This window comes from Melanotaenia boesemani, chromosome 6, assembly GCF_017639745.1.
Source record: "Melanotaenia boesemani isolate fMelBoe1 chromosome 6, fMelBoe1.pri, whole genome shotgun sequence".
Lineage (NCBI taxonomy): Eukaryota > Metazoa > Chordata > Actinopteri > Atheriniformes > Melanotaeniidae > Melanotaenia > Melanotaenia boesemani.
The window spans coordinates 24,034,215-24,047,146 of NC_055687.1; the positions used below are offsets into that span (position 1 = coordinate 24,034,215).

General features: G+C 37.4%; 1 protein-coding gene across 3 annotated transcripts in view; it reads right to left on the bottom strand.

Annotated features, from left to right (window-relative positions):
* Positions 1 to 2,929: 2,929 nt before the first annotated feature.
* The window catches only part of sntb1 (syntrophin, basic 1), a 35,039-nt gene continuing 25,036 nt past the window's right edge, over positions 2,930 to 12,932 (bottom strand). For 2 of the 3 annotated variants that reach the window (XM_041988113.1, XM_041988111.1), the window contains exons 7-8: positions 6,751 to 6,980; positions 2,930 to 3,257 (exon numbers count right to left, since the gene is read on the bottom strand). In XM_041988113.1, coding sequence (XP_041844047.1) covers positions 3,165 to 3,257; positions 6,751 to 6,980 — 323 coding nt within the window. In that variant the 3' untranslated portion in view covers positions 2,930 to 3,164. The remainder of the gene's footprint in view (positions 3,258 to 6,750; positions 6,981 to 12,932) is intronic. The other variant, XM_041988112.1, reaches the window with a different exon arrangement.

The window sequence follows — 12,932 nt, forward strand, 5'->3', positions numbered from 1 at the left end:
TTACAAAAAAAAAAAAAAAAGAGAAAAAGCAATGACCTGCACATGACAGTACATGGTTAATGGTACAATGGTTAACATGATGAGATGTTTGTGGGTTAATTCAATTTTCAGTTTCCATATCAATACTAAGAAGTAAGTTTCTGAGTTACTTATGGCAATTAGTCTTTTTGGGTTGCTGCACATCAGGATTTTAACATTAATGAGCCAAACATGATCTAGAAAGATCTGAATTGATAAGTGGTCCACTGAAAAAGAAGAAAGCAGTGAGCAGCATCATCATGTCTGATGACACAGGAGATCCTTAGATGAATATTTCAGCATTTTGGGAAATACGCTTGGTCTGCTTATTGCAGAAATTTGAACTGAGAGGATGGAGTCTGTTGTTTAGAAATTAGGAAAACGGCTTGTCTGGGTCTGTCTAAAGGTTCTAATATTCACCTTTCAATGCTTCTCAAGTTGTCCAGTTTTTTTTATATTTACTTCCTATGTGCAAAACCCACTCATGTAACGCTGCATGCCAGATTTTAGTGACCACATTTCTGAAATGAAAGTTAGGAACATTCCAAGTTATTAACAAATCATAGAATGCTATAATCTATCAAATAAACAAGAACAACTGTATGGTGCATATACTAAATGTTATTTCTGTCTGTAAAATACAGTGTAGCATTTTAATAAAGTTTATATCATTGTTTTTGCAATTATGTCACAAGACAGCTCCAACTATTTACATTAAATTTACCTAAAATTATCATACTGTACATGGTTAAATCCATTTGAAATGGTTTTAAATTGGTCTCCCTCAACCTAATCACTGTGTTTAAATGGCAACAGGGCATCACTGTAACATTCATAAAGCGTAACAACACAGGTACTCATCCTGAATTTCACAATGAATTGAATACATGTTGAAACTGATCTGTGACTGAAGTGCAAAAAAGCTATGACGCTACCGGTTGCAATATTTGCATTATCTGGGGTAATAACCTTGTAAAATTGTAAAAGAAAAAGTGGACATAGTTTCTGAGCTCTGGTCTGAAAAGTGAAATCAATACGGAAGTACTGCATGCATTTTTTCTAACAAGTAGCAGGAGGCCAGCTCAAATTAAGCCAGCAATAATTATGATAGCATAGAAATTTATACCTTAAACTGAACTTTTTTTTATGAAGTCAGTGTATTTTATTTATTTTTTGTGTGACTTATAAATAAGTGCAAGGATAAGTGGCTCATTGGCCTATGATGAAATAAAAATTGTAAAAACAGTTACTGGTCAGTGTTTATAAGCCTTTAAACACATTTCAGTGCTTTACTAATTCCTCAGAAGACCTCACAAGTTATTTTAGTGTTAATTGGGTATGAATAAAGAGTATGAAAAGGTACCAAACAAATGCAGAGAACATAATAAAAAAGATACATATTTTCACTTGAATGTAGTTTAATTATTTTTACCTTAATCCTTTTCACACTTCTCCATTTTCCGTACTCTTCCTCTTCTTTTCCTCCACTAATATCTGGCTGCTAGCTTCAAGTTAAGTTCTCATTAACTAAGTATCATTAACTAACATGAGCTGAGATGGTGACTCAAACTCCCATCCAGGAACAGGCTGACAAAAAACAAAGCTATACTCAGTAAATGAGAACATCTATGCTAATTTTTTACCTGGACAGTTATTATTCGCGCTAAGTCAGGCTAACCAGATTACCAAATTGCTCCTGAATAGTGCACATGGTGAAAAGATAGTTTGTCCTTTTTTTAAATATTGTTCCAAAAGTTAATAATAATCTTTAAAAAAAAAAGGTTTCACATGTTATGTGCAACTCAGTTTTCTTTCTTTATCTGACAGCAGCTAACCTAGCTCTTTTCAACGTTAACACAATCCACCTACAAGCACCGTGCGGATTAAACCAACAAGACAGAACCAAGCAAGCTCTTTTTCCTGGCTGCCAGTTATTCAGCAAAGCTAAGCTTTTTGCTTTAGCTTTACTTTTAATGAATGCTTTTGTGAATACCCGTGGAATCAATTAAATTCACTGTAAAAGCTCCACCATTTCACAAACCAAACGTTTTCAGTTTTTGCTGATTGCAATGAAAACGAAGGATCTAAACTGTCAACTCTATTAACGTATATAGGAATAACTTTTAGGAATTAAAACACAATACACTGATATCCTAAAAATGCTTTTAAACAGAACCATTGCATATGATTGCATTAGATTAGACAGCAAAGATGTTCCTGATAAGTCTAGAGAATGTAAATAGGTCATCTAATTATGTTTAAGAAATAATGAAAACATATTTGCAAAATATATCAAATTGTTGCTTTGAATTTTCTATTTTTTTTAAATAAGTATTTTAAAAACTTTAGATGGTTAGGCTACATTATGGGATCATTTACTAGCATGTACCTTCATTCTTTCCATAATATTCCATGTGCATATAACTGTCAGATCGTTATCAACTCAAATAGTGAAGTACCTTAACCACACTAGGGTCATCATATGCAGTCTGTTAAATGAAGACTGTGACATTTTGAATTTGAATGAGCTGTCACATTGTGGAAAATATGCCCCCGGCTTGGATGATGAATGCTGACACTGCTAACGAGACATCTCAGGGGACTCTAATCAAGACAAATGCGCAAAGTTTTTCCACAGTGTGTCAAGTGTTTGAGGAAGAAAAATGACAAGTGAAATTCAGAATGTCCTTTCGGAGCTAATGGCAAATAAATTATAGAAATGGTAAATGGAAGCAGGTTGCCATTACATTTTGATTGAATTAAAAGTGAATTCATCTCAACCTTGCTACACATGGCTAGTCCTTCCCATCCTGGATGTGACAGTAATGCCCAATCTTCTTCTGTCGGTGTGTCGATATATCTGTATATATCATTTGACTGCATCTAGTCCAGTCCATGTTTTCCTCTGTGGCTCTCCAGTTAACATTCCAGACCTTGCAGCCCTTACAGGCGTCATTTACCCCCCCAAAATCTGTCAGGTACATGAACAATCACAGTTCCTTTCTTCAACATACAGTAGAGGCTACATTCACTCAGCTTAGGTTTCCAACTGAAGATGTTTGAGGTGGTGTACTGCATGCAAGATGCAGATGAAGAAACAGTGGATTTGCTGTCAAGAGAGCTGAAACGTCCCTTTAGTGAGACAGTCAGGCTACCAGACCCAGGCGGGAGATCTTAGCAGAAAGGAAGGAGTGGAGGATGAAGACAATTGGCTTCGGACACGAGTGGAGGTCCAGCTGCTGGAAGAAATGGGGAAAACAAAAACAAACAAAAAAAAAAACATATTTTTAAACAAGCTTAAAACATTACATTGGATAAAGAGAAAAGAATGTGATGAAAAGATCTTAAAAACAAGTGTTCTGAAAGTTTTCCTCTTTAGTCTTTTACACGATTGTATTAGTTCTGAATCTGACAAATCACCCTACAATCCCTTAGTAATCCTTTGATTTCCTTAATCCTTTGATGCATTCAACACCTTAAATTCCAATGACAGAAAGTTCTGCCTCAGAACATGTTGGTACCTCTACCTGTTTACTAGGTAAGCAGGTCTCTCATTTATTGGCTTTATTTAGTCAAAATCTGATAAACTACATTACCTGACAATTCAACTTTATCTCCCTCTGTCCATAGAAGATTGTCAAAGTAAAATTGTTATATTCATTAAAGCTTTTGCAAACAATTTGACCTGTTTGTGCTTTTTTTTGGCCTTTAACCATGGAGCTCTGCTTGGTTCAGGGTACAGCTTATGACCCCTCCAGTTTTCACCAGCTCATTTGAAGCGCTTTATACATTTCTGTTTCCATCCTATTCGAATCTTAACAGATTAATGAGCAACTACATGCCAATAATTATGCCTTGGATACAATTTTCTTCTTTTTTTATCAAAAGGTTTTTGTTGTTAAAATTAAACTATTTATCAAAATATAAATGATTAGAAATAAACTGATTTAATTGCATTTTTTTCTGAAGACTTAAAAATGTCTGTACTGTAAAATTAAAGTTTAACAAGGACTGATCTCCATCCATCTAACAAGGACTGAGTAAAACCATGAAAATATGCTCAAAACTAACACTCCAGTTAACAGTTCCCCATGTAGCAAGGATTAGGTGCAGCTAGGCGTTGTGTATACACACACAAACATCACATCTCTATGAACACAGCTCTGTTCATTCACTGAGTCAACAGTGGCTGATTTAATCAGTATGATGACTCATATCCTGCTCCTAAAGCTGAAGCCCTATAGGAGTATTCACCTGATGAATTCACACACAAATTTGTGTTCAAGTCAGAGTTAAGTAGAATAGGAAATTTCAAAGGCTACATCACATCCAGCAAGCAAATCTACAAGAGAAACACAAGAGATCTACACATCATGACTGGGCCACAAACCTCAGCTAGTTATAATGTTTCCTGTGTGGATACTGTGAGTAAATTCTAAATTAGACAAGTTCGAGTCCTGCCAAGCTGACAGCATAGTCAACACTGTGATGAAGGCAAAAAAAAAAAAAAAAGACCCAGATGACTTTCAAACGTTAAGCTAATGAGCCACCAGTCACATCCATGAGGGCCATGGGATTGTTTTATAAAGCCCTGTAGATGTGCTAGGATTCAGATACCACAGACACCAAAATCTGTCCTGATAAAGCAGCCAAGAGAGGTTTTGAATCAAAGCTCAGAAGTTGTTTTTTTTTATGCCTTCAGTGTAAGCGGAGCAATCAAACACAAGTGTTTCTGTCTGAAGTTTCGCCCACAGATGCATGAGGACTGTCACTGCAGTTTGAGGCACTGATATAAAACACACCGTTAGGACAGTCCATATTTACGTTTTTAAAGTTACTTTCCCTTCCAGCCTACAGCAACAATGCTACAGTTTATGAATGATGATGCAGCAATGTCTGCATAAGGGAGAGGGCCAGGTAACAAATGAGTAACTAAAGTTAGTTCATTTTCATGCCAGCATGATAAAACAAAACAACAACAATAAAACAGACACAGCTAAAAACTAAAACTGGTCCTGATAACTTTAAAACTGTTCCCTGGACCATGAGCCAAGTGTACTCAGATTATGGGAACTGCTGAGTGGTGCAAAACAGATTAAAAGGGTTACATAAGTTTGTTTTAAAAGAAAACTCCATTTTCAAATAGCCATTCCTTGAAATACGTCATTGTCTACGTCTTTGTTATTTCAAGTGTTATTTTCTAATAAAATGCTATAAGTGACTTTATTTTACCACGTTCCTTCTTCCTGCCCTGTACACTTCTTTGTGTCGTCATTTCCTAGAAGGATTTCTGAGGCCACGTGAAGTTTTCTTCATTAGTAAACAAGTCACTGCAGCTGATCTCAGCATGCAACACACTGAACGACTAAGGCCTGGTACGCACGTAAGGATTTTTGGGCTGTTTTTGTCCCGATTTTGCCTCTTCCCAACCTTGGATGGCAAACGCCCAATCATCGTGAGATTTCCCTGTCCAGTCCTCATTTGGTCTGTGGTGTGTTAAAAGCCGATTTGTCCCGATAATCCGCTCCGAAACAGGTTGTAGCCGACAATTGGGAATATTGAACATGTTCAATATTTCAGAGCCGATTTCTGAGGAATGCCGATGAGTCGCGCATTGTAACTGCGTGGATGGTGACGTGGTACGGAATGTAGCCAATCAGAGAGCGAGCTGGCTGGGGAACAAGGAAGTAAATAAAGTCCATGTTCACGCCGTCTCCAGTCTGTTGTTTTTATTTCTGTATTTGTCTGTTAACAATAGTTCCAAGACCACCATCATTCCCTCATCCTGTATGTCCTCTTCCATGCTGTGTGTTGTGTTTTCCGATTGTTGCTATGTTTCTTCTTCATTTTTTGCCGGTTGTTGCTATGGTTCTTCTTCTACGTTTCGACGTTTGTCCGGCTCAGAGGAATAGATTGTAGATCAGTTGCAGGACAGCATAGTTATGTGTGTGTTGTTCTGTTATTACATTTTCAGAGCACACCACACAAAATACGATCAAAACTGATTTTTTTTTATCTTCACGTGTGAGGTCTTGACCAGATAAAAAAAATCTCATAAGATTGAAAAAATTGTTATTTGTGTACCAGTCCTAAGATTTGTAGAAGTTGAAATCTATGGCCCAGACTGATGTGCTATTTATTGATAAATCTGTGGAATCAGTGCTGCTGGAATAGCAGCTTGCTCCTGCAGTCCTGGCCTTTGCTTATTTTTATCTTGGATCTATAATATTTTCTCAACTACATAAAGACTCAGTTTTATATTGTAGTCCATAAACTCCTTAGGCGTGTCACCTTTAGGATCAAAGTGACATGTAGCAACTAGCAGTTGTAGTGGAGCAAGAGGATGCAAGAAGCACACTGTAGTCGGTAGAATAAATAATATTTCTACGACAATTCTGAAGCATCTACAACGAATGCACTATGCTCAGCTGCTGCAGGTGAAAAACATTATCATGATTAATGCCCACTGCCTGCAGATAAACAGGTCTACCCAAAATAAGCATTTAGCATATCTGAGGTTTTCCTTGGTGTTCTCACTTCTTCTATTCAAATATAGGGATCATAATTGTTTATATCTATAGCTAAACAAAACATTCACTTACAATTTTTTACATATTTTTCCTTTTTGAACAAACCAATTCTTATTCTGTTTTCTTTTAATAGATCATAAGCAGAGAAGACAGCTGAGCTCTCTTCAGATTAGTCCTTTTAACATAATGCTTGACCACTTACAATCTCGCCTTCTTTTCCTCCAAAGTCAAGGAGAAGCATCCGTACTCCATCGTCAGAGGACATCTTTAGTTTTTCGAAGGGGTAGGAGAGGAGCACTTGGGGCTTGACAGAATTGTTAACTACTCTCTGGTCACAATCATCCTCGTCTCCTGCTTTCGGGTCAGCCAGCACAGAGAAGCCCTGCTCATAGTGAATCACCAGCCGACACTCCTGACCCTTGTACAGGCAACCTGAAAGGTAAAGATGAGTGATTTTTGCTGCTCATGAACAAATCTTATTGAAATTCCTATTTATTTCATTCATAAAGAAATAAGAATTAAGACACAGCATATCAATTAGATTCAGTGGACTTTTTATAAAGTCCAGAAAGAGACAAAAATACATGAACTAAAGTAAAAGTAAGTAAGTAAAACTTTATTTATAGAGCCCCTTTGGAGATGAAGACTCGCAAAGTGCTGTACAGACATGTTAAAAACAGCAACACAAGACAAATTAAGTCAAAAATAACTCTTAGTCCGAGATTTCTGATAGACAACTTAATAAAAGAGGCTAGCAAGCCCAAAGTTTCCACTATTTAAGCATTATATTTATCTGGTGCACAAGCAATAATAATAAGTAAATGGCAATATGAGCATTAATAAGGAAAGTTTTCATCCACCCAGTTTCTTATAAATGCCAAGCTTTTATGAAGAACAAGTAGCTTAGAGACCTCATATGACTTAAAAGAGATGTATAACTGGATATAATCCACATTCCAGTAGTAAGAAACCTCCTTAAACGAGCCCAAGATATGCTGAAGGGGAAGCACATGAATCAAAAACAAAAGGGGACCTAAAACAGAGCCCTGAGGTACACCAAAACAAAGGAGGGTTGACGAAGATTTATAAGTTATATCAGCCACATAAACGGAGTGCTCCCTAAAGGAGGGAGAAAACCATTTCAACACACTAACCCAACACTTTACCCTATCGAGTAGGATCAGATGACTATGTCGAAGGCAGAAGAAAGATCCAGCGTAAGTAGGACAGAACAGTTACAAGAGTCGTTTTGCACTAAAATATCATTACGGACTCCAAGAAGACCTGTCTCAGTCGAGTGTCCTCTGCGAAAGCCTGACTGAAATTTATCCAAAACAGCAGTTAGTTGATTTGCAACAATCTTCTCCGTGATCTTGGAAAGGAAATTGAAATTGGTCGATAACTGCTCAATAGAAAATGGTCTAGACTAGGTTTTTTTTAAAGGGGTTGGATAACAGTCTTTCTTAAATAAGGACACCAAGGACACATTTACAGTAGTCTGTATACAGGGGCCCGTAACATGAAGAACATCTTTAAACATGATTGCAGGCAAAAAAAAAAGAAGAAATGTAGACAGCAGGAAGACATTTTGTCTTTGTCAGATCTGAACGCGAGACCAGCACAAAGCTATAGAATAACAGGTCGAGTAGGAGCAGAAACAGACCCCGCAACAGCCGAGTGGAAGATGTTGCTTCTAATACTGGTGACTTTACCAATAAAAAAGGCAATAAAGTTCTCACAATCCAAGCCAGATGGAAAAGGGACAACAGGTAATGCTGGAGTAACAATGCTGCTAATAATATTAAATAAGACCTTTTGATTTCCTCTGCTTCTTGCAACCAGGTTTGAAAAATACTCTGCCCTCAATTCTTTGACAGAATTATTAAAAGAAACTAAGAGATCTCTTAAATAGATTAGATGAACCTGCAGCTGACTTTTCTTCCAAAAGTCAGGAGTGCTGTAGAGAGTGCAAAGAGTCACTTATCTAAGACTTTACAACAGGTACTGATCTCTTCGTGATAGCAGATGTTATCTAAGCAAGAGCAACAAAAATCAATAAAATACATTGTCAAAGAATTTACATCAGTAAAAGGAGAAAACAGAAAGTTAAAAGCATCACAAAATCTATCTGCATTAGCAGAGTTAACAATACAAGAGCTCACTTCATGGCAAGCAGCTGACTTAAAATTTACCATAAATAATTAAAAAATAATATGATAGTGATCTGAAATAACCACATCTTCAGAGCAAATTAAGTCAATATTTAAACTCAGGGTAAAAACTAGGCCTAATGTGTGGCCTTTGGAGTGGGCTGGGCTAGATACATGCTGGACAAAATTAAAAAAATCCATAAGATTAATAAAATTCCAGGCAAAAGAATCAGAGTCATCATCAATATGAATATTAAAATCGCCTATTAAAAGCTACAAGATGGACTTATGTCTTCAAAATTGCATGTCGGTTTGGTGAAATAAAACATTACAGGTTGCAACATTTCACTAAAACACACTCATGTTCAACTAGAGATCTTAGTGAAAGCAGAGAGCAGTTCCTCTGATTTGCACCATTTCTCATCACTTTCTTTCCAGCTATTTCTCCTCTCCTCACAGCAGGTGTCTGCCTGAGTATGGCCTACTATCTTTATCAGTTCTCCCAACTTAAGCATAACTTCTATCAGCTTATCCACACACAATGTGATCTTGGTACATTTGGTCCCATTTGTTGTAGATTTGACAGCAGAGTGCCCTCACTTTCTCCAGCAGACTGCATGCTGAAAACTTTATTGACAGTATAAGCTCATGTCTCAATGACATCTAATTTAGCAGTGTGTCTGTTTAACAAAGAGGCAACAAGTGAAAAGAGATGTTATCTCTCCATTGCTTGTTGAAAGCCTGCCTAAGATGTGCATGTCTGTATGTGTGTATCACATGCAGAGATTAAAGTGTGCACACTGTCTCAGTGCTGGCAGCAAAGAGGAATTCATTTTCAGCCTTGCTTCCATGTGAAATAGAAACAGAAATTGCTTATTACAGTAGGTATATTGATGTGTGTGTTTTGTCTCCTTGCATTGCTTGTTTCAGTATGTTGTAACTGAGCAGTCCTCTTCTTGACCACATTCACTATGTTTACATGACGCTAGAAAAAAAAGTGTTAAAGCTTTTGAAGCTTTTCTGAACTTTGACAGATTTTATTGCTCTCCTTAACGAAGACTAATTCGGCATCTGTCATGCATCCTGTTTTCACTTAACTCAAAAGTAAAAGTCAGTCTGATTTTGACTCTTGTCCTTGCTTCTTATGATAATGTCCTTGAGGATTTCTTTGCCGAATCAGCCATGGTGCACATTTAAAACGGTCACTATGTTGACAGTTAAATGTAGATGTCTCGAGATGCTTCAGGCTGGAAAAAATTGTAAATTCTTCAGGATGCAGCAAGACAGCAACAGCTCCAGGAGTTTTAAGGTCTGAAAGTTATGAAGCGTTGCTTCATAAAGTTTTATTTTTTTTACAGTTTTATTAATTTAGGCTTTGATGCAGACGAATAATTTTACCCTCTCTGCAACAGAATAAAGTCTTTTCCACAACCACAGGATGTTCCTTCAGAGACGATTTTGTTTTGAGGAATAAAAAGGTGCTCACTGTATCAGTTAAGGTCAAATAATTTATTGCTAGCTGAAAGACTGCAGGGCTTTTCCACTGGGATTATTTAACCTATTTGCTCAGTTAAATCCAGGTGACTGTTTATTTTGGCAGGGCAGTGAAGGCTGGTATTATGAAATCGTTTCACAAATTGCATCAAGACAGGGCTCCTCCACCATGCTTTATAGCACTAAAAACATTCATAGAGTTGTACAGCTGTCTCCCCCTCCTCACTGCATGTGTTATATTAAGTGTATTGCTGATTTAGCCAACATTAATGATCATGCATCTGTTCTTTGACTAGGGATTAGTTCAGCAAGCATAATCTTGCTGATGCTTGGGGTCTTTGAGAGTTGCCTGAAACACGTTACTGCACAACTGAGGTGCACACTCATACAATCAGACATCCAATACAACATCCTATTCACACTGGGGATGCCCCAATCATGATGAAAAATGAGCCTCGTGATGTGTAACATTATCCTAAAGAACAACACGGCAGGACAAACGGCTCCCTAATGACATAAATGGAGCTGTAAATAGAGTGAAGACTGCAGGTCTTTGCTTCGTTTGAGACTGAATTTTAGACCTGAAACTATACTCCTCCACCTGAGAACTTTGTTCAGTGGGGAAAGCAGGGTTTCCCACCAGAATACACTTACACAGAAGGGGTCTTTTCAGTCTGCAACAAAGGCCCTTTTTACTGTCTGATGGTGAGCTGAAGATACAAGGAGGGAAGGGAGGGGGGTCTAAGAGTGATAACAGACTAAGTGTGACTGAATGAATCAGGGAAGGACAAGGACAGTGAGAGGAGGGAGACACTACCTCGGATGCTACAAGTGTAAAAGCTAAAAGGTTACTATGGGACAGACGTTTTTCCACTGCCATTTGTCTTAAATCTCTAAGTCATTAAGAGCGGAAAAAGTACTTTACATTGTGAAGCTGTGCACAACTTCAAGTGTCACAGCAGGTCTATAGATTAATTTTCCATAGCCACTGAGGTAATTTGTTTTTAAAGTACTCCAAATCATTAAGCTGTTTGCCTGTTCACTAAAGCTAGGAGCACACAAAGATTATCGGGCTGTTTTGCCCCAATTTCCCTCTTCCCGACTAAGGAAGGCAAATCTCCAATTATCCTAAGTTTTCTATGATTATCCTATAAAATTATAATTTAGTCTGAGGTCTGTTAGTACTGAATTTGTTTTGACAATCGGCTCCGAAACAGGCCGTGGCAGACAATCAGAAATATTGAACATGTTCAATATTTACGACCAAAAATCCTGATGTGTTGGGGGAAAGCCGACGACTCCTAAGTTGTGACTGTGTGGACTGTGACGTGGAATGGAATGTAGCCAATCAGAGAGCGAGCTGACTGGAAAGCAAGGAAGGAAATAAAGTCCGTGTTCACGCTGTCTCCAGTCTGTTTATTTATTTATTTATTGTCACAATAGTCACAAGTCCACCATCATTACTTCATCATGTATGTCCTCTGCCATGCTGGGTGTTGTTTTCCAGTCATTTTTTTGTTTGATCAGGTTTGAACACGTGAGATTTCCGGCTAGGAGGACTCGATTCTCGATTGGCTGCAAAACAGCATTGTTATGTGTGTGTTGCTCTGTGATGAGATTATCGGAGCACATCACACACAATGCGATCAAAACTGTTAAATGCCTGATGTTTTTTGTCTTCATGTTTGAGGTCTCGAACAGATAAAAAAAACTCTTCAGATTTAGAAAATCCTTGTGTTACCAGGCTTAAGAAGACTTGACTGACCTCAAATTTAATTAAACAGAGGTTTACAGTTGTTTCTTTGAAAACATGTTAATGAGAAGTTGGAGATGGAGAAGTTGGATAACTGACTTAAAATGGCCACTAATGTTTGTTCATGACATTTGAAACAGCAAGTAAGGAAACAGTTGAAGAACAATGTTCATTTAGGTGTGAAATTTTAAAATAATTTCTACATATAAATTAAACAGGTATTTCTCATATATCAAACAAAGCAGATATAATGCCACTTGTTCAGCTCTAGAGGCCTGAGGGTTCGTAACTTTAGATGTGGCAAGGCTAGCAATTTCCCCCTGCTTCTATTTTTAATATAATGGAATATGTTATATTAGGCAAACAGGCTCATATTTAGCATAAGTTGTATCAATGCTAAAAATGCTGGGATAGGCTCCAGCTTACCTGCGACTCGTAAGTAAAAAATACTTAGTGATTTTAATTGATTTTTTTTATCAAGTGAGCTTATCCTTCACGGAAAAGCTTTTCTCATTTCTCCCTGTCTTTTGAGTAATCTACAGTACATACATGCAAGGTTTGAACCACATCCATTTAATTGCTGAAAATATTAGCATGACCTCAAAAATGTTAAAGTCCTCTTAGACATAATAATAACAGAAATTACAGCGGGCAAAGTGCCGGTGAAATTTGATTTCAGAGCTGAACAAATTACTTTCCCCTTTTAAAATCCCAGAAGAATGGCCACCTGCCCGGTGAGTGACTGAGAGTTAATCTATCTTCAGAGCAAATCTTCATCATAAGCTCTGACAGTGTTTAAAGCATCAGAGTTTAGGGTGTTACACAGATAAGAGCCTGACAAGGTCAGTGTAATGACTCCTTAAGTGGCAACTGCTGAAAAATGAGTGAATGCACTTTGTATGCAGCATCATGCTCCTCTCAGGGAAGTGAAAATTACTTTCTTATTTCCCTAACAGGAAACTGAGGAATCGGTGCATACATTAGTTA